The 27391-nt window shown below is 35.4% G+C and overlaps 1 protein-coding gene across 1 annotated transcript in view; it reads left to right on the forward strand.

The window, feature by feature from the left end:
* Positions 1–27391, forward strand: part of CACNA1D (calcium voltage-gated channel subunit alpha1 D) — a 164670-nt gene that overhangs the window by 53154 nt on the left and 84125 nt on the right. Inside the window, 5 exon segments of the mRNA XM_030458637.1 lie at positions 5470–5609; positions 9383–9525; positions 10864–11016; positions 11485–11681; positions 23987–24090. Of these exon segments, the coding sequence (XP_030314497.1) occupies positions 5470–5609; positions 9383–9525; positions 10864–11016; positions 11485–11681; positions 23987–24090 (737 nt within the window).

Raw genomic sequence — 27391 nt, forward strand, 5'->3', positions numbered from 1 at the left:
CAACTAACTTGGGTTTTTCCTATTTAACAATGGAAAATACTTTTTAAGCTTATGTATTAAGAGTTTTTCTATTAATAAAACCAGCAGGGATCCACACAAATGTCTGCAATCAGTATGAAAAATTGTTATTTGGGTGCAACATTTTCCTGTCTGTACAAATGCATATTTACAGACCTGAAGTATTTAACGGTATCTCCATTACTGTGTTACTTGCAAGATAAAGTAGAAAATAAATTTTTACAAACATGAGCAGCAATCACACTCAAAGATGAAATACAGATCTACAGTACATTAAGAAGTTACAGGAAATAATGAAAAAAAGTCAAGTGTTAAATATGATCTACTTATTCATCTATCTCTGGCTCCCGGAATCTGTCAGATGAAAGCAGAGACATTACTGCTACCTAGTATTCTCTTTGAAGGATGAAATACTATTCCAGTGATGTAAGTTATTCAAATGCTACTTCAGCCTACATCAACATAAAAGGTAATTTAAGAAACTAACTTACTCTGAGTCTTAATTACACTTCAGTGGCACTTGCACATCCATTTTGTTTATTTGTTGTGCTCGGTGTTTGGGATAAGATGGAGAGTGTGAAAAGTATTTCCAGGGGCTGTACCAAATAACTGTGACTTCTCAGTTCAGACATAAAAATATTTTGTGTCCTCTTTGGAAACATTTGGCCTTATCACCAGAATCACAGCATTGTCATGGTTGGAAAATCCTCCAAGATCACAGAGTGCAAGTGTCAATTCAGAAAAAACACCAAGCCCAATTGAGCATGTCCTGAGTGCCACATCTACATGGTTTCCTAATATCTCCAGGGATTTCACCACCTTCCTGGACAGCCTGTTCCAGTGTCTGACTACGATTTCAATAAATAAATTCTTCCTAATATCTCGTTAAAATCTTCCCTGGTGCTACTTCTAGGCCTAATGCTGAATTCCTTCCTGGAATTGCCCTGCATTTTACCTGTGAGCCAGTGTAAAAATGGACGGTGTATAATCTTGTTTTATTCTTTGAGATTTTCACAACAAAAGCTGAATTTCATAATTTTTTGTATATTTGGACTGTAGTGGCTGGATAGTGTCACAAAGTTAGGGAAGCATTTTCCCATTGTTTCCCAGAACAGGTTTCTGACTGCATAAAGGCCCAGTTTATGAAAGCAGCTCAGTCACATTAGTACTTTTCCAACTAACCACTCATCAATTTCTGAATTTTGGAAAGAACTACTCAGGTCTTGGTCTGTGGCTTCATAAAACATAAATCGTGATGGGGTGCATTTTTGTGCAGCACTCACTATTTAGACAGTAGTGCTACTATTCAGCTAGAAACCAAAATTAAATGCCTATTACTGGTATGTAATTACATTTGTTTTAAGTTGCTGCAGTGCTTCCCTGTCAGAAAGTGAAAGCTGCACTTAAAAGAACACTAACGCAGACATCTGAGCTAGATGAGAGCAGTTGTATTCCCACAGGTGGATCAGGACTGATCACAAAAATGCAACATAATTGCACTGAGCAGAAGAAAAATCCTGACAAGGTTGTTTTCCAAACTCACCTCTCCTTGTTTGCTATTGTGTACCTACAGACATAGTGAAATCTCAATAGTTGTCACCAGATTCTTAATTGATGAGTAGCTGTAATTCTTCTGATAAAGGGAGAGTAGTTTCCATGTCTAGGAAATTAATTATTTTCTTTAAGAGCACGAAGTTTAGTTCTCCTATTTGTAGCAGGTATATGGATTTAAATTTGGTTTCATTTTCTGTATTGGTAAACTGCTATAACATTTTCTACATGTCAGAATAAAGAGGTTTATTTTATTTTTTTCTAATATTAGTGTGGTGCAGCTCACAAATGATTTTCAGGTGAATAGGTACATGAAGTGAAAAATTAAATCATTGTTTTCAAACTTCAGACTCTCAATTACTTTTCTGTTTGATAAATGTTGTGCTTTTCCAGTGACATGGCTTGGAAGAATGGCTGTTAGTCAGCAAGATGAATGGCTTTGTATATTGTCAGGGCATCAGTAACATATTTTATTTATTAGCACATGTTTGATCAGCAGTCCCCAGATTCGTAAGGTCAAAGATTTTGATTTTTTGCATGTGTACACTGAAAGAAGTTGTTCTGTTTGTTTATTTCTCTTAAATCACTTGACTTACCAAGCAGATTTTACTCTGACACATTTCTGTCACTCTGGATGCAAAAAAGGATTAAGAAATAATTTGGGTCTCTGATGTCCAGGGGGTATAAATTAATATGAGAAGACTTAGTTATGTAGCATAATAGATTAACATTTTGCAAATTTTGGCTATTTATTTTGAAACAATTACCTTGAGACATGTTAAGTTAAATGCAGAGTCGTGGTGCATCACATCACAAGATGTAACAGTAGTTTCCCATATTTCTTTCAGAGCTTTTTAAGATATGAAAATAATAAATGATGACTGTACACCATCTGGCTGGAATGCAGAAAAAAAAGGATTTTATTCTTTTCTGGAGTACCAGGGTTTTTGCTAAGCTGATTTACTTAAAATAAGAAAGCAAATGCACTTCTTGGCTGTGAAAAGGAAGTTCTAATGGTGTCCTGAAACTCAGTGGATAAGGGTAGCCTTTCTTTTGAACTCTATGATCAGTATCAAAGAGCTCATTGATCTCTCTATCATAAAGGCAATTCACCTTATCATTCTGCTGAGACTTGAACGTTTGGAGAAGCATTAACAAAAGTGTTAGAGTACGTTAGAAGAATCACACCCCTGTAGGGAGGGATGACCTAGCTCTGTGTAGAATCAAATCAGTGAACAAACTACTATTAATCTATACAGCAATAGGATTAGGTCCTTAATAACACTGAAATATTTTTATTCTCTGTGTCTTTAGATATTCAGCTATCAGGTTTTTCTCTCTGCTGCTTCTGTGATACAATATAGAAATAAATTTAATAAAAGATATGAGAAATTATGTACGGTTTCTAAGTTAATCTCTGTACTTTCTTATAGCCAAAGTTGTTTTATCAGTTTTAATACAGATTTTGTTTTTCAGACATGCAGTCTGAGGTATTTCATAACTTTTTTTTGGTTGTTTTATTTCTTAGTGTTCCTACTTCCATTTTCAATGGAATATTCACTTAAAAGATCTCAACTAATTTTGACTACTTCAGATGCTTAAGGATAGTTTTCTATAGTATAGAGAAGAGAAAGCAAATAATTGTGTGCATCATCAACTGCTAGGACTGAAGTTTGGACTGCAGTTTTCACTGTGTTTTTTACAATTCTCTCTTACAGCTTTACATTTCTTTTTAGACAGCAACTCTGCCTCTGCAGCTCATTCAATAATACTGACAATGGGATGATAGATTAAGCTTTATTTACTCTTGAGTAATGGTTGTTTAATCTCTGAGCATGCAAGGTGGTGTATGGCCCAAAGATGTATTGTGGCTGCAAAGGCAAAATTGGATGTCCATAGTGATTGGCAAGAAGATGCAAAAGCTTGAGAAGGAACTGCCAGTATCTTCCTGAGGAACAGCAGATTGGCAAGTCTCCAGTTTGTGTCAGAACATCTGTTGGCTGCCTACCTATTGAAAACAAAACACCATGGCCTGTAAAAAGCTTTAGAACACTCTTTGAAGGGGAACAGTGTAGGGCAAAGGTGCCTTTTAGTATGGAATCTGGTAGTTTGCTGGCTGGAATTATGTTACGTATTTGCCTGTAATAATGAGACACAGGACATGGTTGCCCAAGAGGTCATATATCCCACCCTGTTCTGTGCCTGATGTTCCTTTATGTAAAGAAGCTGTTGAAATTTTTGTCTCCCATTTTACCTCTATGATTTGGAGATATATTTTGCCTATAGCAAACGCCAACCATAATTTTTTGTCTTCCTCATGTTGTCTTGCATTATTTGTCTCCCTACATCCAGGCTGCAGACTTAGTTATATGTAGGAAAACAGGCACAGTTATTGTTGTGAACTGTGTACATGATAGAATTTGCATGAATTTAACATTCTTGTAGTGTTATTCAAAGAAATGATGATAATTTATTATAACCCTTGTGGTGCTCTCTAGCGAAAGAAATCTGATGGCTTTTGGCATTTGCATTTTTTCTTTGAGGCCACTTCAATCTTGTTATCTTGTAATTGTTCCAGTTTCTTGGTGATAAATTAACAGGTAAGTGGAAGGGACAATTTGGAAGTAAGTATTAGGAAGTGTAAGGAGAGGAGGAGGATGTCCATCAGTTTCACTGATGCTGGAAGATCTCATGCAGAACATAACACAGCTGAGGAGAAGCTGCTCTGGGTGAACCTTTACCATGTTTGTGAAGTGTATTTAAAGCAGAGGGAAAAGTTTTGTGTGTAATGTCTGTGCTGGGTTTGAGAATATGATAGAAGATTGTAATCCTTACTGAGCAGTTAAAGTCCATACAAATCATGTGTGTGAGAGGTGAGCACTGTCACGTGTTCCCGAACATATTTTTAAAAAATGAATATTCTCTGTCTTTTATTCTTGGCTCTAGCATTTGCATAGCAACAGATAGTGAAGCAAAGTATTATAAAAAGTTATGAAATTATGATTTCTGAAGGTAAAAAGAACAACCATATTAATTGATTAGTGTTGATAGCAGTGACCTTCACAATTTAGCAACATCAAATATGCTATTATAAAGAGAAGCCACAAAAATGTTATCGAATTAGCTAGGAAAATAGATTCAATGTGTAGCCCTATTTAAATTAAGAAATTAATTTTAAATTAATTAAATTAAATTTTGGTAAGATGAAGGCACTAATAATGTTTTTTAAAGGACTGAAACAAATCTAAACTTTGAGATTCAATGATGCACGAGATGGTGATTCACTAACTTAAATTTTTTTCCAGTATATTCAGATGATCTAAAGAAATTCTGGTGGCTGACTTGACAGGAAGTAATCAGTGTAATAAATCACTGTAAATTTCCAAGTGAAAATTAAAAACTTGCAAGACAGTGTAAAATGGAGTGAAGCCCCTGTTAAACAGCTCATAGCTTTTTGATTCTCCTTGGTATGGGGTAACACTCTCTCAGACTCCCTTATTAGGGAAAGTAAGAATACCACTGCAGACCTTTTAGGGATATTTCCAGGACTCTGTTCTGCAGCATTTTCTGATTTTAATGAATGCAAAGAATCCTTTTGACCTGGATGGGCGTTATTTGCTTAAGCAAAGGTACAGTATACTTCCATGTTTGCAAAATCAGAGCATTTTACTCTCACAGATTGTGAAAACAGGAAAATATAATGCAATTATATAATTATAACTTTGTCAATACAGCTATCATTAAGTGCTATGCAATTAAAATCTGTAAAATAAACTGCTATCACATGTTGCATTTTCTTAATCATGATCAGTACAGCTTACCCACTTACTGCAAATTCTAACTAGTGAGAGATGAGTTCAATTATATTGTCTTTTAATGTACTTTTTTTGTCTTTTGCAGGAAAAAGTAGAATATGCCTTCCTGATAATTTTTACAGTTGAAACATTTTTGAAGATTATAGCATATGGATTATTATTACACCCCAATGCATATGTTAGAAATGGATGGAATTTATTGGATTTTGTAATAGTAGTAGTAGGGTAAGTAACATATCCTTTTGTACAAAAATTTTAAATCTTCTTTACAGTGAGGTAGATATAGGTCTGTTTGTGAGTAACAGCCTACTCTTGATTTCTGTGCCTTTGGAATAAAAGAACGTACCTGGTATAAGGGAAAAATGCTAAACAAAGCCCTAAAAGTTTTCAGTGTTATCTTTGGCTGCAGGTTGTTTTGCTCAATAGTAAAATTTCCCAGAGAATTCTGAGTTCTGCCAAAATATTTTCTTTGCTTCTTGTCTTGCAGAAACTTTTCTGTCTGATTTTTCCAAGGTGAACTCCTGATGTCTTTTCATATGATAAAAGTTGGTCTGTTTAGGTTCATACATGATTTTGTTTATTCATTTACCCTTATACTGTGCTTATGTGGCATTCATCTATTTTACAAAGACCTCTGGGAGAAGCCACATGTTTTGAAGGGAAGAAGTAGTGGTCAGGGGACACAGTCAACTGAGTGATACCTTGATCTTTCTGAAATCTGAGGAAAATTGGATTTCTCTTCAGGCTGCTGTACATGAGGCCTGAGGTATAGATGATTTTGGCTTGCTAGGGGGAGAATATACACTAAAAATGTCTTTTTCCACCCTACACACCTTGCTGGAACAGGAAAACTTGAAGAGTTTGTCCCGTTCCTCAGAGGAGGGACTACTCGGGCCTTATGCAGGTTATGGAACAGTGGAGCATCCCACATTTGCATTATGATGAGTAATATTTTGTGTCAGGAACTTTGTCACTGGTTGTGCTCGTTCATTAGAAGATCCTACCTGCAGCTATCTAGGGTATTAAAACTGAGGGATATATTCCCCTGTTCCCTAAATATTGTAGTGATTATATTCAAAAAGGGAATTCCAGTTCTGTCAATTTTACTTACTCAAAATATTGTGTGGAACACAGAGAATGTTATGCTTATCTAGAATGTGGAAGATATAATCCACGTAGAACACTGCATGTTACAGCTGGCTTGAAAAGAAGACCTTGGCATGCAGTGTGCAATTCTAATTTAATTTTTAGGTTCAAACTATATCAAAGGCTGTCTCTAATTGAAATGGTCCAGAAATTAGAGTGTGTGTTGCTCTAATGGCACTTCATTACATTAAGGGAAACAAAAAGATGCAAAGTAAAGGAATTTGTGGTAAAGCAGCAATAAATTTGGGCACCTATTTTGTGCCCAATTTCTAACTGTTGGATTCAGAGTTAGTAAATGTTACTGAGAAGACTGTATTTGGGCCAGTTGCTTGGTATTCTGGCAGTTTTGGTGCAAGACTAAAATTTGTACATAAATAGAACTTTCATCAGGTCAGGTAATTCTCAACAGATTGGCCTCTGTGCCTGAAGGGGAAGCTTGGTGAGCAGGTGTGGAGACAGTCACACATAAGAATCTCTATTCTTTTGCCAGGCAGCCACTTGGACAAACCTCTTTCCTCTTGTCAAGTGACCATGGAGTTACCGTAACCCTGGAGCAGTCTAATTAACATGACCTCTATCTTTGGCTGTGTCCTAAATACATGATAACTAAAAAATTTTCCATTAACTCATAAAACACTCATTATTGGAGGCTAAATCTAGTTAGGTCAGATGCTCACACTGAATCTGTGGAAAGCATGAAGAAAAAGTACTACATTTTATCAAATATCTAAATCATCACACTAAGATTTAAATCCCAGGTCAAAACCAAAAGTTTTGGAATACAAGTTACTCTATAGATTTTTATCAGTCTACCTGGAACACAAGATGGAGCTTTCATGGCATAGCAGGCACTGACAAAACTGAGCAATATTTTTGCTGCTTTTTTGAAGAAGAATACATAAGAACCTACATAAGTAACCACGATTCCTTTTATTTAATTAATACTTAGAAGCCAGTGAAAAATTGATTTTCATATATGACTCAAAGTGGATATAGAATCACTTCTGGATCTGATTCTGTTTCACTACTTTCATTGTGAAATTTCATTAGGTATTTGAATAGTTTTGAAAGAGCTGCCATGATATCCTGTATTAGATGAAATTTTCTTCATGTGCTTTCTCTGCACGAACTCTAGCCATCCAAATGAATCAACCCTAATTATACCAAAAGAAATCTCTATTAGAGAAATAGAAGTATGTATAGAGACTTTCCCTCCAAAATGAAATTTGGCATCTAACCTTTGGTAAAGTGAGTAGGAAAATAAATGTTAATTTTAATAAAGGACATCAGTGGTTTTATACTGTGTTGGCTGTATGGGATAGATGTAAAATGACAGACTTATAGACATAAATGACTGATGTTTTCTCCTGTCTGTCACTTTTCTCTGAAACCAGTCAGGGTATGAATTGCTTTCAGAGGAATCTACTACTTGCCTTTATGCTGTACTACATAATTTCCATTGAATTATGTGAAAGAATAAGGTCTTGGTAGAGAAATCCTTCATAGCACCTTCTTATGGCTGTAGCACTTTAATTTTCTGAATGATGTATGAACTGACAGACTGAAAGCAGCTTCTGTTAATTCAGGACTTGATTGAGAAGTATATTTAATCATGTCTGCCTTAAGAGCATGGTTAGTCATTCCGAAATCTTTGAGGTAGCTCATTTTCATGGAATTATGCTTCTATTAAATGATAGGGCTGAATCAGGGCCTGAAATGTGAAATGTCTGAATTTCTGTGGTTATAGCAGTATGTAGGTTGCTGGTGTTTATTCTCAGGTCTGTAACCCTCATGGCTGGGTTTCACTCTAGCGGAGAATGAAGCAGCTCAGGGATGGGCATTGACTGATGTAGATCAATTGCTTATTGGGGGAAGAGAAAGTCTGCAGTATCCTAGTTTGGGCAAACTGTTAAATCTTACATGATTTCTAGAAAATATCCATCATGATAGAGTTGTGAAAACTTTCCTTGATGAATATAAAGCATGCACATTTCAGGAGTCCTTTGCCAATGTAAAAGATTTTTCAGGACTGCAAAACTATTGACTCATTAGACCTTTTGGGGAAGTTCAGTTTTTCAACTGCAGAACTCCAGGCTGTGCAAAGAGTAATATGGTTTGCATGGTCTAGCAGCAGTCTGGAAAACCATGCATCTGAAAGGCAGGTCTATACTAAAATGAACTTAATATTACTTTGCACTTCAACCACTTGTATCACTTTGGTTTGCTGCTAGAAGTGGGAAAGAGAAGCAAACCTCTTCCAAACTGTTCTGATGAATGACTTGCTCATTTCTGCAGTGTAGAAAGGCAATACAATAAATGGTTCATCTGAGAGTATTTTTATCCTCAAATATATTATGTTAGAAACAAATCTCTTCCCTGTTATTAAATGTTGGACTCTAATGATTTTTAATATATTCATTTTTGTGCTGGCTGTATTCAGAATATTGAACTGCAGTGCCACTTGGAGTTCATATATTCCACCAAAATTAAAACAGATGGTTTCTACTTGTTATCTATTTCATGTTCTAAAGAGAAGACTAATTCTCCCAGCCTTGAAGATAAAACTTGTGAACAAAGAATTGGCAAAGTAGCTTCATTTATTTAAAAATAGCAGATTGTGTGTACAAGTAGCATGCTAATTTCTTTGGTACTGTGTGATCCTCTCTCTCTGGAGGGATTAGAAACTCTTACAGTTGATGATAACTCCTGCCATGTTTTAGTGTGTACACATAGCTCTCGTTTGGACAGCTGAACAGCTTTTCAGAATTATCTACAATTCAAGTAATTTCCTAATACCTTTGATTGCATGGTAAATGGATGGTGATGACCTTACCCTTCATCTCATTTTCTAGGTTATTTAGTGTAATATTGGAACAATTAACCAAAGAAACAGAAGGTGGCAGCCACTCGGGTGGCAAACCTGGTGGCTTTGATGTCAAAGCCCTAAGAGCCTTTCGTGTATTGCGACCTCTCCGGCTTGTATCAGGAGTGCCCAGTAAGCTCTTTTCTATTTAATTCCATTGGAATGAGTACTGTTAACTGGTCTGATTATTTAACTTTCTTCTTCCAGACACTAACAGGAATGAGATAATATAAAGCTGATTTTTTATTATTTGGTTATGTATATAAAGTGAGTTTCAAGATGAGTGATACCCTGTTTCAAGCTGAACAAAGGACTGTGAATTCATTCAGTGTATGATCTTCTTATGCAGTTCACTAAGCAGACAGGGGGATATGCTTCCTTTTTAGAAGCTTTATATAGATGTAAATTACATGTTAAAATGCAAACACACCAGAAAATAAAATTCAGACTTTTTTAATTCCAAAACCTCGCAGATCTGAAAGTGTAGGTGGTCCTAAAATGGTTTATATGTTGGTGTGTGCCAAAGCACATTACACATTTCATATTTCCTGCCCCCTCCAATGCACATGGATGCCTTCTGTTTATCTCAGTAGAGCTAACAGACAAATGAGGAAACTTAAGAAGTAGAACAATACTATTTAAAGAAAGCAATTGAATTTCCTGATTATCTTTCTTGTTCTCTTTCAATACATTATTAATGACCGAAGTTACTTGAGCTGCATAAGAACTTCATGGCTTACAATTCCGTTCTTTCCAAGACATTCAAAAGAATCCTAATGCTGTGTTTATTGTATCATAGTCAGTTACATGGAAATGATCATGGTGGTAAATACTTAGCAAAAGAACTTCAGTGAAGACAGAAGCAGTCCTGTGAAGTGTCAGAAGAAAGTCTGTTAAAATAAATATGAGACACATTTTGTTTTCATTGATACTGTGGCAGCTCAATTAGTCTGGGATTTCCTTTTTTTTTTGGTAAAACCAAAAATTGACTGAATATTTAAGCAAAATAGAAAAATGAGGACATTCTGAAAATGTTGAGAGTGATAGATCATAAGAGAGTAAGTTTGTTCAAAGTGATAATGTTTCCCCAGCTCACTGTCTATTATCCATCACTCCAGACCAGAAATACAGTTCTGTAATTGGTCCAGTGTACGTTTGCCCCAAAGTTAAGGTTCTAGCACAGAACCTCTAAAAGCCCATATAAAATAACCAACAGCCACAGACTAACTATGTGTCCTGTCTTTCTAAAAACCATAAAATCTGGTGATAAAGCGTTGGCTTGTGCGATACAGCTTTTGTTACCTGGGGAAATAATTAGACTTTGACAGAGTTTTAGATTACTAGGAACTATTTTATGTCACAAGAATATTTTGTGTATAATAACATATATAATAGTGTGTAATTATAGCAGAACCAGGAAGGCAAGACATTAATTCTGGTTCATATCTCATATCTTCTTTTTTCTTTTAGGTTTACAAGTTGTCCTGAACTCTATCATAAAAGCCATGGTCCCCCTCCTCCATATTGCCCTTTTGGTATTGTTTGTAATCATTATCTATGCTATTATAGGATTGGAACTTTTTATTGGAAAAATGCACAAATCTTGTTTTCTTATTGATTCAGGTAAGTCATGAAACTTTTGACTAAAATAAGCCATTAATTTTCTTTTCTGTCAAGATGGTGGGATTTGTGGAAAAAGAACAGGGGCAAAGCATTAAAACCTTTGTGAGCAGTTTTCATTAAGGTTAACAATTATAGTGTTAACATATTAACACTTGGTGTTAATATATTAACATATTAACAATTGGTGTTAACATATTAACACCAAAAACCAAAACCAATCAAACAAAACCTGAAAAAATCCCCAAACAATGAAAATGCCAATTGGTTTGAAACTAAAACATGTTATGAATAGGTTGTAATTTCTGAAATATGCAATCGAAATGTCAGTAGTGATAATAATAAGGGTGTCTATCCACAAGGGGCAGCTCCGTAATTTATTTTTTTTCCTTCCAACATTTTTCACTCAGAGTTAAGTCACCAGAATTCACTGAAAGTTCAGATTTTTATTTTTTTTTGGTCAATTTTCAGATATACTTGTTGAAGAAGATCCAGCACCTTGTGCATTCTCAGGGAATGGACGTCAGTGTGTCATGAATGGCACTGAATGTAAGGGTGGATGGGTTGGACCAAATGGAGGCATAACCAACTTTGATAACTTTGCATTTGCAATGTTGACTGTGTTCCAGTGTATAACCATGGAGGGATGGACAGATGTGTTATACTGGGTAAGTTCATAAACCACTGGCTTTCTTTTCTTTTAAAGAAGCTTCAATGTTCAAGTGAGAAATAAGCTGTGTTTTACAATACCTTCAGCAGGAAATGTTGGGGAATTTTGCAGGAGACAAGCTCAGCTGCATACTTTCTCCCATCACAGCATCTTACTGGAATCCTCAGGCTAAAAAGGCATTTCAGAAACAAATTTATTCATTGCTTATATGAGGGTTTTTTTGCATGTTCCACTTGAATAAATGTAATATTACAGTTATGTCCTTTGGACCAGCATTTTTTTGTGCAAGCCTACAGTTTTAAAGTATGTCTTTTCTGATGAAGCTTAAGAGTGCTCTCCTTTTGTAGTATTTCTGCAAAATATTTCACATAAATTAGAATAAAACAAGCTCTCAACTGTCATTGCTTGGGGACTGCAAACTATATGTTAACAAACAACAAACCACAATAGTGGTGGGCCTGGGACTGTCTCTGTGGGAACAGCAAAAGGTATTAAAAGAAACCTGTCTAAGTCCCCACATTTGAGAGCTCTAGCATCAGGCATGAAACCTCCAAAATCTCACACTGTAAACAGACAGCTGGGCCCAGACTGAGAAACTGAAGATATATTTAGTTCTGATTTTGCAAATGAGAATAGATGTAAAGGAACATGTGGATTTTTTAAAGGAACAGGGTTGCCTAAATACACAGATAGACATTTCCCTGCCTAATGCCATTCCAATCTAAGGACATGACATTCTTTTGTGAATCTTAAAGCACCAAAGATGTGATATGAGTGATTTGTCACAGGTTATTCAAGAACTCTGTGACAGAACCTGCCTACCACAGGTGCTGAAAATCAATGAGAATGTTCTGTACTGCTTAGTACTCAGCAGTAAGTCTTTGCAGTAATCAGGACCTTATAACAAGTATATTTCTATTTTCTATATATTCTAACAGTTCAAATGTTGGAAAATATTTGTGAAAAGAAATAAACTGATTCCTAGTAATGGTTCTTATTAGCAAGCTGTTAAATGTGATCTCAAGATGTGTTTTTCTGGAATTATACTCCAGCTTGTTACTCACAGCAGCTCATATTTTGAATATCTTTAAGTTTGCCTTGCTAAATGGAACAGTTCACTAATAGCACATCTGTTGTAGAGTGCTGGATGCACTGTTAGCCACTGAATGAACACTTAATTTTATGTGGTCATTTTATGTTGATTTTGTTGCAAATCAAGGAAAAATATGCAGTTACTAAAAAAATATAAAGCCAGAGTGTAGTCTCAGATAAGATCAATGATACTAGGTTATTGTATATGCAGATGTCTTTAAGATGGTAAACTGGCATTCTTTTAGGATTGAAAGACAAAAATATGCCCACATTTCGGTACCTGATAATTCCTCCAACTGGCACCAATTTTTTTGAAGAAAAATGAATGGAAAAACTTTTGGGAGTTACTGTATTTGGAATGATTGTCACAAAGAAGATAGAAACAAACGGAGTGGCTCAGTATAAAACATTTTTTTCTCTAAGAATTAAAGAGGTATTCAACTGATCCATCTTAAAAACTCTTTGTAGAGTCTCCATTGGCAGCACAAAAAATAAAAACATCAAAATCTGATGCTGAATATTGTCATGAGCAGACAAAATGCAAGGCATAAAAAAAAAGAAAAAGACAAACTCAAAACTGCAAACATGTATTATTTTATTTGTTGCTCCTTAATGAGTTTCCAATGTAGAAGACATTACAGGTATGTGTTCTGTCTGTTTGCATTTTATTACAAACCATAATGGGATTATTAGATAGAGAAGCAAATATTTATTGACCTAGTGAAATATAATCAAAATCAGATATTCAAGAGGTTTTGTACTCTCTTAACCAGTGTTTACATAATTAGATGATATATCTGGATTCTTTCTACATGTAGGCCAACAAATTATTAATTGTCAAGCTGAAATTACTTGCTGAGGACAAGAAAAGTGATAATTCATTAGTTTTAATTTTACACATGTATTAAGCTAAGGTAGATTTAGCTGTTGCTAGCTAAAAATTGGAGAAGATTTTGTTTTAATTGCAAAGTGTGAAAACATTAGAGATACACTGGATTGTAATAAAAATGCACAAAACCCCAAGGAAGCTAATTTAGCTACAGCTTTATGGGGATTTTTGTGTTGCTTTTAACCTAGAAATCATCTGATGATACAGAGGCTCAATGAATTTTGTATTAATCATATGCAAAACAAAACCCAGAAATATTCAAAATTGCACAAAATTCTGATTTCCATTTGGTCACTCTTTGAACAGTAGAATTAACTATGTAGGCTTATCCTGCTAGCAGGTGTAATCTGAGTGGGCAAAATATGTGAAATATTTTGCATCTTGTTATGTGGCATTCTGTTAGCAAGAAGAATGACAGCTGAAAATGAGAGCTTCCAATAACACTTACTAGCACAGCTTGTTATCACCTGGTTAACAACAGTAAACTTGGCTTAAAAATTCTCCAGGCATCAATAGATTATTCTTTTCAGCACATCTGTTATAGGTTGAGGACTTGATCCTGTTATTGCTAGGCACACTTCAGACCCCAGTGACTCACATGGGCATCCTGCTGCTCACCACTTTGAATCTGAATTCCATACATAACTCACTGAATAGCATGGGTTGCATTTCAGCCACAAAAAATGTGATTCCTTAGTGCCAAATTCTAGAATTAGCTCTGTAAGTTAAGTGGTAGTGTTCTTGGTTTTGCCAGCCAGCACAGTTTATGTGTTCCCAAATAGTCTGATATGTTTGTGGCTGCTCATGGGTACATCTCCATTTATATGAGGACTGTCTTTCTTCCCATTCTCACTTCTTTATGTTTGCTCTCTAAACTTAACTGAAGCTCATGCTATTAGTTTTTGGGACCCCAGTGCAGTCCTTGTGAATGGCAAAGTGGCAGTTTCTCTGTGCCCGATTTTTAATGTTCTGACTCACGTTCTAAAGCTGAGAGCATAATATTCTTTCCCTCATTTCAGTTTGTGCTAGGAAACACTCAGGGATTACAAAATCTGAACCTGCATTTGCATAACTGGCTCCAGATTTTTTCTATGTCTTTCAGACATCTAGACTTACAGTCTATTAATGGCACACACATTTTGTAAATAGCTTTTATTTTTAGCTGTTTCACTTGATATGTAGGAACACACATAATGAGCAGCAGTACTTGCCAGTAAAACCCCCAATTTTCCCCTGAGTACCAGAATTATCACATTTAATTCTTGTTTTCACCATAGTGAAGTTATCTTGAGTTTTACTACAGTAATATATTCTACACTGACATTCCTGTAAGGTGAGTGAGACACAGGCAGGGCCTCTGTGAAACAAACTGCTCTGGGTTGCCAGTGCAGCTGATTTGATGGTGAAGCAACTGTAGGATTACTGAATTTTACTAAGTCAATTTTATGGACACACTTTGCATAACTATCTGAAATTATAAGAGCCTTGGTTCTCTTGACTCACCTAATTGGCACTGTTCTGATTGATCTGGAAATTTTTGAGACTGAAGTGCTTCAGCTGAAATTGATGAATGATGTCCTGTATGGTTTTGCCTATTAATACACCTACTGGTATGTTAGTAAGATATCTCAAGGTTTCAAGTTTAAAATATACAATTCACTACTTCAAATGTCTCAGCAATCTAAAACCATACCTAAAACTTACATAAGGTTTAAGGAAAGGGATGGTAGTTTTTAAAATACACTCTTTCCTGCTATGCCAAGTTAAAACTGTGCCCCTTCCTACTGTTTGATAGTAGCATATGTTATCATCAAGTAAGTCCTCTATTTGTAATTCCTTTTATAAGAAAAAGAAGTGTTCACTTGGAAATCTGTTTCTTTCTTTGGGAATTAAGCTTTGTGTATGCCAATATACTCCTTGAAGCATCTTAGCAGATTTAAAGAAAATCAATAATTTCTCTAACAGTCTGTTCAGGCTGCACTGCAGTTTTGTGATTGTCTAGGTTCCAGGTGTCTACACAGCCACTGCATTAATGTTACTGGAAATGACATATCAAGATAGAACAGACTATCAATATTTCTTTAAATGTCTTTCCATAACCAAGTACAAGAGCTGTGGCTTCCTTACTAGCTTTGCAATAGTTCAAGACATTTTTATTGTGTAAACGAAAAGACAGAAAATCTCTCTATGCTTTCTAACTGGATGAAAATTTGAAAAAAAATCACTACAACTCCCACATAGGGCTATGCATAGAAAATAATTACAATAATAAATGAAGGTAGCCTATTGATTTTTCAGAGTCAAGCAGATGATCAGTAAATCTTCTAATTATATCTGTCTTTAGAATGCTCCTAGTTTAAGAATCTTAAAGGAAAACCTACTGAGAGGTATTATAAGGGGGTATAATGTATTTGAAACCAGCTGATGTGCAGCCACAGATTGTTTTTCCTGGTCACAAGCAAGTAGTTTCATATATGTCTCACAAGAGAAAAGAGAACCTACCATTTGAGGCACAAAATATATTGTCAGAGCACAAACAAAAGGTTTCAGAGTATGTTTGAAATAGTATCACAACTGGCACCGGAGTGCTGAGCAGGAATCTAAAAAAATGTGATCAACAGTCAAGCAATAATTCTCTAGAGCTTTGAAACAAATGGTTTAATAATCAAAAAACTTTGGGTGATTTAAGTTGTATTAGTCCTATTACAACTGCAGAAATGGAAGGCATGTTACTGCTCCCAAATGATACTTGTCAGCAATTAATTTCAGCTTACAGTCAGAGAAGTCAAAGAATGCTTGACAGCTTTTTTTCTCCTTTGTAAATAACTTGCAATTATTTAGCAAACAATGTTAATCATGAGTAAATATGCTAGAAAAATCTTAGAAAATATTTATTTTTGCCTTTGTCTGTTATGTGCTAAGAATAGCTTAATGCTGTTCTCCTAACCACTCAAGACCACTCACAGGTCATCTGAGGGAGACTCTTCAGTGAAACAAGGCAGCTCATCCCCACAGGCATTGATGTGCTGGATGCACAGTGCTCCCAGCCCCAGATGACTACATAGGCAGAAATTTAACACATGATATCCAGCTGGAAAAAGAGCATTAGACGTGTTGGATGACAATATTAATATACTGCAGAAATCACACTTAAGAGCCAGGGATTGCAGGCAGGATTTCTTGAATTTGCATATTAATTACGTGAATCCAATTTCAAGTTAAGATCTAGCTTAACCCCCCTGCCTTTTAGGTAATGATTTGGACTAATTTATATTCTCCAAATATAAAAAGCTCAAAAAAAACCCCAAACCAAAACAAAACAAAAAACCCCACCAAGAGACAAAACTTAATTTGCCAGTATCTTAGAAACCTCAGAGAGAAAAGGGATTGATCGAGTTCAGAAATGCAAACAGAGCTACCAAGGCAAGGAATATGCATACAAAATATTTGATTTAGCATCAAAAGTAATGGTCATATGATGTATGTAATTTTTTCAAATGAGCATCTTAACACAAAGACCCCACCTGAGGATGATTTTAAACTACCTCACAGAGAATTATCTTTCCATGAAGTGAACTTGATTTGCTTTGACAGGGTGTCTAGTATCAGTCTTTGCTGACTGCTGACCTGTACTGCAGTCAAAGCATGGAACTAATTTCATACAATTTCTCCCCCAGAAGTTTGAATAAAAGGGATAGAAATTAGATTAAAAGTAGGCTAGATTTTAGGTAGTACTGTGCTAACAACTCCACTAGTTGAATAGCTGGTGTCTTCCAAAATCTGTGCTGCAAGAAGCAAACAATTCTTTTCAAACCATCCCAGTTCAAGTGGTCACAGGGTAATAGTCTGGCTGACAAATTGACATCTACCCTGGTGTTCTGTTCATTGTTTCTACCTAAAGTAAGGTAACAATTTTACATCATCAATCTAAATAGCACATGCTATTGTGCTTGGTTTTTTTTTTTGTTCAGCCTATAAGAAATAGTAAATAAATCCAATTAATATTTAATGTTGTGTGGTACATGTATAGGTGGCTTAGGAGATAAGGGAAGAAAAAAGATAGTACATATCACCAAAGGGGATACTAGAGCTCTGTTCATTTTAATACACTGTAGCTAGATATTTAAAAATAAGCATACTGTTTGCCACATTAATTTCAATAGTTTTTTTAGCCCTTAGATTTAACAAACCAAATCAGTGCATAGGTTTATACATCAGTACATAATTTTATTACTTGAAATTAGTTTAGTCCATATACATAAATAGTTAGAAGTACTAATACACTGTTAATTCTGAATTAACATGCTGGAATCAAACACTTCCTCTTTGTTATACCTGGAATATAGATTTTGTTAAACCTGGTGAAATCCTTCCAAAATCCAACAGAAAACCTTTTCTGGATTACTATTTTCTAGAGGGCAGTACTCTTTGGTTTTTTCTGGTAGTGTCCATCTGCTCCAAAGGTTCAACCTGGGATAGCTGCCTGAAAAAGAGAATTTCTTAGCAGTCATGTTTGACATGTGGCCTTTCCTTGGAACAATCGTTTGATTCCCCATCCAACTACCTGTTAAAGAGAGGAAGTATTAATGAAATGCCACCAACAGTAATTAGCTAAAATATCATCAGATACTTTATTTTTGCATCTGAATAAAGGAAAAAATGAAGACCTGCATCTAAACTTATTTCTAATCAATATTAAAAAAAAGCAATCAGCTTTTGAAGAACAAACACTTTATGTAAATACCTAAATTAAAGACTCCATTAACTAATAGAGGATAAAAATAGCAAGTAAAAATAATAGGTAGAAATTGTTCAAATATATCAAATCAATAAAATTGAAGCAGTGTCTTAGAATTTGAGAGCCACTTCCGTGTCTTACATGCAACTTTATAGCATGGTTTGCATATAGAAGACAGGGGGCCAGATTTAGAGATGGTCAAGTAATTACAAGTCTCTCTAGGCATGGTAATGATTTTCACTTCTCCAAGAGATGTGTTTCTCTTTAGCCCTACCTTGGTGCCTAAGCCATCATTTCCCTTTTCTTTCTGAGCTGAAACAAAGCAGTGGTCTCTGATTCACTTTCCACCAGTGTCTCTCTCAGCTCATTTTTGTGTTGGCAATACAACAAAGTTGAGAGCCTGGCCAACCAGCAGAATGTCAGGGAAATACAGGCTTTAACTCAGGAACCCAGATGAGACTGAATATAAAATTACATGCTTTTACAAACCAGCCTGGGGGCTGTTATGCTTCAAGCACAGCCTGTTTTAAGTCAGCTTTAAGTTAACTCCACTTCAGCCAAGAATATCCCAGAACACAACCTTTGAAGCTAGAAGGCTTTGAAAAGCTGTCTGGTATGCTCTGAAATGAGTAGAATAAATAGCCTGTGATCTGAGGCTTTGTGAGCTTACATTGTATGCTCTGAAGAATGCAGGGTTATTCCCATTTCACAAAATACTGATTTCTGAAGGATTTTAGAATCTGTCAAGAGACTGTTTGTCAGACAACAATTTTTAAAAGATTATTAGGTAGATTAGAGGTAACAATATGTAAACACAGCAGTTGTGTGGGTTTAAGAAATTAAGCAAGTTTGAAACATAATGGAAAACAGCTCAAAATAGATTCATGCATCAGGGCATTACATCTGAAGTAGTACAAATGCAGAATTAGAGGCATTACTGCATCGCTTTATTGGTATCTCTGGTTAGGGCTTAGGTTTGTTGATACAAACGAAGAGCTTGCAACAATTTTAATAAAAGAGAAGCAGGCATACAGAAAAGTATGACACTGATCTGCATGCAATTGCACATGAGGATTTTGCTCACAATCACTGCAGATAGGAGTAAATGAGCCATTTTGATGATTTAGTTGACGTTTTAGATTGGAGTGTGCCATCTGCTGCTCTGTAACACTAACGGTTATGTCTGCTGTATATTTGGCTTCCTCCCTGTTTCACTTCAGAGTCTTGGTCTCTAATCATCTACAGTGCATTGTAATTATAGTTTACTCCAACTACAGCACAGCTCACATGATAATTCACTCCAAATGCCAGATGAGCAAGTTTCAGATTCTACCGTTTGTCCTATCAGCTCAAGATAATTTTTCAATGCTTTGCAGACATATACTTATAAACATGTACATATAAATATAAAGAGCCAAATATGCAGTGGAAATTACTTATTTCCCACCAGTTTAACTTGTGTAGAGTAACTTGTCTCGGAGCTGGTAGCATCAACAAATGGGTTCTTTTACGAGGCCTTTTGGACTGTAAGTTACTGCATCACTTGTGAAAGGGATAGAACAAACTTCAAAGATCAGTTCAAAGTTCTTTTCAAAGGCGTTTAAACATACAAATCTAATTTAACATCTGTTTGAACGGAGTGAAAATGCCAGAGTGTACCCAGATTTGGCATCTCTGATGAATAAGCATTTTCAAACACTTATCTAAATATCAGACTTCCACTGTTATGGTGAAACAGAATTAAGTGATATGAAAAATAATGTGTTCTTTGTATCATCCATTATCTCATCTGTCATTTGGTTTGTGTGATGGAAAAGCTATTTAAAAATGAAGTCCAAGCAGTAAGACTAGATCTGGAAAAGGGCACAAAGAAGGCCAAGAAGGGTGGTACTTTGAGGTGTCTTTGCAATAGATATTATGGATGCAAAAAGCTTAACAGACTTAAAAGGAGTTGGGACAAGCCAGTGAGAGCCATTAAATACGAGACCCCTTCTGGTACAATACATCCCTGAGCCACAGAGGGCAGGAATCTTGCAAGGATTTTTTGTGAATATTTGAGGTGTGATATCTCCTAGATTCCATGGTGCTACTTTAGCATAATTCAGGGGGTTTTACTTTTTATGTTACTTAGTAGTAACTTCCAGCTCATCTGAAATTTGTGTCTTCATAACTCCTTATTCTGCACTTTAGGTGAGAAGTCAGCATTAGTTCTTTCAACAGAAATACAGAAATACCTTGTTTCTGAGGATAGGGTGATATTTCTGTCCTCATGTACTAACCAAGCTCTGTCTTAATGTTTAATCAAAAGTCAAATTGACTCTATTAATCTTTCTTTAATTGAAAGTTATGGAAAATGCCACTTTATACGCACAGAATGAGCACTGAAGTTTTCTGGGAGATGACTTCTTTTTGTACTTTCAACTCTGGTATTAGTGCAATCAAATATTACTTCATGAATAGAAATTACAGTGCTTTACTTGAATAGAGTTTAATTGTCTCTAGAATTAAATTGTAAAGTTCTGGGGCAGATGCATTTTCAGGCTGTTACTTTAAGGAGTTTAATCCTAGGTGTGTTCCACTAGATTAAGTGTTCCTGAGTTAGGAATGCTTTTGAGTAAGTTTAGCATCTTCCCAAACCAAAGCATTTCTTCTAGAATTGTTTATCTGCACTTTCTAATTTTTACATCACAGACCATAAGTCTTAGATAAGCCTAAAATTAGTGGGCTTAAAATCAAACTGCATAGACGAGAAGGAACTTTTTTTGTATGTTATGCACTATAAAGAGAATGAAAGAAATGCAAATCACAGTTGCCTGTGCTAATAGAACCTTTGGGACAGAGCGTGGAAGTTTCAACTTTGCTCATGGGTTACTAAATTAGCATTAAATGCCTGCCTTCTTAAATATGTTCTCTTTGTGAATGGAAAGAGTGTATTGAGCTGGATTGCAGTGATTCCCAGAGGTAAAATTGCAACTGTTGATTTTTCAGGTTTTTAAAAGAGTTTTGTACTCAGAAAATGTTGATATCAACACCAGATTGATGCATTTTAGTAAACGCTTTTCTCTTCTTGTTGTTAAGATTTCTCACATGTAAAAGACTTGCTGTGAGGCAATGGGCATGGATGATAAAAAAAAGAAATCAAACCCAGATGGTTTTTTTAGTTATAGGCACCTGAGATGCCTAAGTATTTCTAAAATTTATTTCTGTGAAAAGTACTGCACAGGAGGCTAAGTATAAGCAGGTCAGTATAATGGCATTTATTTTCCATATGAATATACTGTTGCAAAATTGGATTATGGAAGCTTTTAAAATTGAATGTAATGGTCCCAGCTTCTTTGAATGGCTGTAACCCTTCTCCATTTTAATTTCATCAAAATATACTTTTATTGAAATTAAAAGGAAAAAAAATGTATTTTGCAGTTCTCTTTCCTTTTCTAGCCAAGTCTCAGTAATTTTACGTCACTTTTTAGTACCTCAGGTCAATCACTAAAACATTTTAGAAGGTGATATGTAGAGAGGTAATTATAAAAATGCATGAAGAAGTTGTGTAAAATAATCTTTGGTTACTTTAGGATGTTTGCTTGCTTTTGTTAATATAAAGTGGCTTCAGATCACCTGAAGAAAAGCGCCCTATGGGCCTTAATCTGCAAAGACTTAATGCTTGGGTTTATACCTAACCAGCCATAGAGATACCTTGTATAAACTGAGATTATGATATATTTTTCAAAGATAGAGCAAAAATAAGTAGTAGTACAGTTTGAAAAATATTTTTCCCCATGTTTTGTATGTCTGTTTCAACAGAGATGTTGAGGACAGGATTCAGCCTTAACTATCTCTAGAGCTCAAAGCCCAACCATAAATCTCAGGTACAACAAACCCAACAGTGTTCACAGAAGAGAAAATACATTTTTCCCAAAGAGTGTTCTACAGTCTTGAATGCTCATGCAATCTTTATTGTATGCTGAATTTTCATGGCTAAAAAGCATCTTAAGAAGAGTCTAATGCAAAATTATCAGTATAAACAAACAAAACAAAGAATTATTCCCCTCCCAAAGAGACATTTCCTAGAAGTTCCAAGTCATAATGAGTTTTGTAACATCAGAATGTCTTTTTGCACCTGGATTCTACAAACAAAACCAATTTCTCTGTGTTTTAAAATGTGTTTTTCTGAACAGGTTTTTTTATTTTTCTATGGGAGTGTTTAAGTCTGTCTTCTGATAGGTATAATGAGCTCACCAAGAACAGACTGTGGAAAATGTCTCAGTAGAAAAGCTTGTGTGAATCTATAAAGAGTGTATTTAAAGCTCAGTTATTTCAACCTTCATTTTAAAAAAACCAGTAACAACTTATAAAACTTTATTTGATCTTGATCCTTACAATTTTTGTTCAGAAATGTTTCTGGAATACTTTTATGTTTCTGCTATGTTTCTAAAATCTCATTTCAGTTTTTCATTTTCCTAAAATTATGTTCATATTTTTACACAACTTCATTCTCATTATTTTGTTTTCGATTAATTTAAGATGTTTGACTGCATCCAACTTTAGTATTTCAGGAAAAGATGTGTTGCAAATCCATGTTACAGGAAAAGATATTATTGCTTGTACTGTTGAGATACATATTCCTTTTTCTTTTCTCAAAGGATCATTCATATAGCTAGGATAAACCAACTAAAAATTTCAATTTATTTTATAAGATTTTAATTAGTGAGATCTGAAACATAGTTCATGTTCTTTCTAGGTGTTAAAGAACAGAACTGTTGCACTACTCCATTTATGTTTGATGATATTTTGTGGTCTAAGTTCTACATTGACTCAGTAGTTTGCTTTAAAGTATGTAGTAGAGATGCAAAGCAATGTGACCAGTGCCTTCTGTCTTGTATGATCCTCTTTGAATACTGAAGGAATGCATAGAATGCTATCTCACCTGAATGGTTAGATTCTCATTTTCTCTGACTCTTCATTGCTATTACTATAGTGATCTACTCTATAAGATCATCTTATTTCTTGCAGATGAATGATGCTATGGGATTTGAATTGCCATGGGTGTATTTTGTCAGTCTCGTCATCTTTGGGTCATTTTTCGTACTAAATCTTGTTCTTGGTGTATTGAGCGGGTAAGCAGACACCTTTTTCATCATGAAGGCAGAGTCCTGAATTCAGTTGCCATGAACACACAGGTTTTCTTGTACAGGTGAGACTTCACTTGTGATGTCATTTTTTTCATGAGTCTCTTTCTCTTGTGGAATAGAAAGAGTTTTCTGTAGCTACCATTTAAATGGCATACAAATATCAAAATTGGAGTTTACACAGAGCAATATCTATTCTATGTGTTGATAATTGTGGAAAAAATATAAAAACAACGTTCTTGTGCTTAAATATTTTTCATTCGTCTTCTAAGGCCTCACATCAACAACATAGTTTGGGTAAGTAAAGAAATGAAACAAATGTTCATGGATTTTTTTTTTAAAGAACTGAATAGGCCATAAACTTTAAATGTTAAAACCTACGTGATCTGGCAGCTGCAAAAAGGACTCTGCTGTTTAATCAATGACTGAATCGTAACTTATTTCCTTACATTTTACAGGTAAATGATGCAATAGGATGTGAATGGCCATGGATCTATTTTGTTAGTCTTATCATCCTTGGCTCATTTTTCGTACTTAACCTGGTTCTTGGTGTACTTAGTGGGTAAGCAGTTGAGTTAACATTGTGTATGCTACTGCTACTTGTAAGATGGCCTCTGCATTTACTCAAGCTTCTCAGCAATGGCTTCTTTGCATGCACTTGAGATTCTTATGTTGCCCTACCAGTGTTTGCTCTCTTGACTGAACTGTGTGATTCTAGTGCATATATCTTGTCTGACATCATGTTCACCATGCTTGCCAAAAATATTCATTAAATGAGACACTAATCTTATTTTATAATGTTCCAACAGGGAGCAATATGATTTTGCAAACAGAGATGGGTGGTGCACCTGTACAAATACAAATAGTTTTAGACAAGTGTCCTTATCTGAAAGCCCAACTTTTACTTTTGTTTAAATATCAGTAAAGTAACTGAGATGTTAATTGTATTTACCAGTCTCATTACCTAATATTTTAACGGGTGCTTCGAGATCTGTCTTAGAGTATCTTGACACAAAGTTTTAGTGGTTCCTGTATGGCAGAGCTGTGTATTGCTGTCACAACCTGCACCAGCAAGCTGTGATATAATTATCAATAATCAAGTGTCAATTTAATATATTTGTCAGAGAGAGGTTTTCACAGTTTGGCTTTTTTTGATTCGTGGACTCCAGACACCAGGCAAGTGCTAAGTGGCATCAGCTGTAAAAGTGTAGTTTATGGCAACAGTTTGAATGGTTTTCTTCTTGCAATGTTCCCTTATGAAGGTTACAACTCCACTTTGCCATTTCCTGGTTTCTAACATGCTTGAGCTGGGGAAGCTCCAGTTAATGGTAGTGGTGTTTCCTGATAAAGAAATAAAAGAAAATTATTAGAATTATGTATTAGCTTTTAGTTAAACAGCAGATGATATTGTTCTGGCAATCTTAGGCAAGCTGTGCCATCTTTTTTAGCCAAAAGACAAACTTCTCATGAAAAGAAGGCAGCCTGATGCCATATTAGATGGTGTCATCAGACTTCTGCTCCATGTGTGCAGCCCTGCTCATGGCTTTGCCATGTTGTACATCAGATTTGTAAGAAATTATAATGTGTAATTATATTCCTGGAAATCAAGTAATCAAACAATTTTCAGTTGCTGATATAACAACTGTGTTACAAGGAGGTTTTCATTTGATGGGTTTTACAATGTGTTTTTTATCATCATAAGGCACTTACCTGTGATAGGCTCCTGTTGCATGCAGGAAGCAGGGAAAGTGTGGTTTTACCTTACTGTCAGAATCACTTTGCAAGGCAGATATTTCAAAGCAAGGAGATAGTGCTAAAACAAATCACTGAGTTTTAGATTTGATCTTTTCCTTCTAAGACCTGCCCTGTAAAGTCTAATTTCTACACTCACCTTGGCCTTGTTTTTCAGGGACAAATGTATAAATTGTTGCAATAATAAAGGCCTAGTTTTCATGTCACAGCCACACTGGAAAAAGTAAGAAAGAGTAAGGCAGATAAATGAGGGCAGTTAGGATATAATTTATTTACCTTCTTTCAATACTGTTCGTAATATTGTTGTGTGACTTAAGCCATTAGAAGATTAGGATTTCAGAGTTCCTTTCCCTGGGCCTTAAGAAGGTCATAAGCAATTAATTTTCTTCCTATTGTGTGAAGGTGTCCTCTGGTTAACAGTTAACTCAATATTCTCTCTTTTCCTCATGATAGAACTATTACTAATTTCCCAATTTTTGTTTTTTTAAAAAAAGTGGGGAAAGAAATGGCAGATTTTTATTTTGTTGCACATATTCCTTTCTTTTACTATAGTCTTGGAAATTTAGGTGGAACCCCACAACTAAACTTTAGATTTGATTTAATACATATAAAATCCTTTCTAGGGTTTGCAACATTGTGTTGCATGTGATATTTGTTGGAATATGGAGCTGTTCCTTTAGTTGCTGTTACAACACAGGGGAAGAGGTGTCCCCTTGGCCTTGGGTTCCATTCTGCAGATAAGAATCTCCACTGATTTCTAAGTGTTGCTTGATCCGTAGCACTCTAATGCTCTTCAGAGCCTGTGCTGGCTTGCCTTCAGTTTTCAGCAAACAGGAATGGCAATGTCAAGTGTTATACAAACTCTCCTTAAATTAATAAATTAATTCAGCCCTAAGTATATTTTCCGTCATCGTGTCACCTAACTGCAGTGTCATTTGAATGCTCAGGATACTTGATGAATTGTGTGAACCCATGTTTGCCCTAAATACGTGGGAGAACCTTCCTAACACCATTTCTTTTCTCTGCTGAAGAAAATGATGCCAGTGAACTGAGTTGGGTGATATAAATACCACCAATGATTGACATTGAGTGTGGAAGAAGAAAGGAAAAGAGGGCATTCCTAAAAGATACCTGTTGTACCAAACATAAGCGAAGGAAGTGTCCTGGCATATTTGCTTGAAGTTCTGACAAGACACAGTGTGGACTGATATTGCTGATTTATTTTCATCACTAAATGGCATTTCTATATAAAAAAAAGAAATCCAAAATAGGTCTAAATAGAAACACCCTGTTAAAAATTTATGGGTAAAAATGATGCACTAGAAAAATCTAGGTGTGTATTTGTATTCCTTAGTAGAAAGTTAATAATTTTCACTCTGAGCCAGGCACTGAGTATGTAACACATTGATTCTCTGTTTTTTATTTAAGAGTTGTTAGCTCTTATGCTTTTCAAACCATAGCATGAAACATGGTTTGTGATAAACCTACCAAGAAAGTTAAATTTTACTAAACCAATCAAACTTCAAGAATGCAAAAATTATGCTGACTTACTTGAAAAGCATGGCTTTGCATACAGATTTTGGAAGTGGAATCTGAATGCCTAATACAGCTTTTCTGTATGAAAGTCTTACTTCCTCTAATACCAAGTTATGCTGTGTTCATTTAAATCTGTCTGCTGTTTTGATCTGTTTGTGGTTTTAAAGTATTAATTTTCTTTGCACTCCTTTGTTACTCTGTGACCATCTGCCCCTTTGTATTTCTGTAATGCCTCTTGTGCACTGCATGTTTGATGTATTTAGATACTGTACAAATGGATGAGAATGATGATTTGGGAGATCTTTTGTTTTACCTCTAGCTGTTTCTGAAGGTGAGTATTTCCTGGTGATCCACGTCAGTTTTGCCTGCTAAAGGGGCCAGACTTAAAAATAGGTTTCATATTTTTAATAGCAGATGTGTAAATTACTGGAAATAATGTGTGTGTAGAAGCAGTGTAGGACAAATATTTTCATTTCTGCATAGAAGCTGACTGTGGGGAATTTTTTTTCTAAATATTCGCTTGAACGAACAGGAGGGAATGCATAGGCCTGAGAATTTTGCTCTTTGAAAATACT

This window comes from Calypte anna, chromosome 12 (assembly GCF_003957555.1).
Source record: "Calypte anna isolate BGI_N300 chromosome 12, bCalAnn1_v1.p, whole genome shotgun sequence".
Classification (NCBI taxonomy): Eukaryota; Metazoa; Chordata; class Aves; order Apodiformes; family Trochilidae; genus Calypte; species Calypte anna.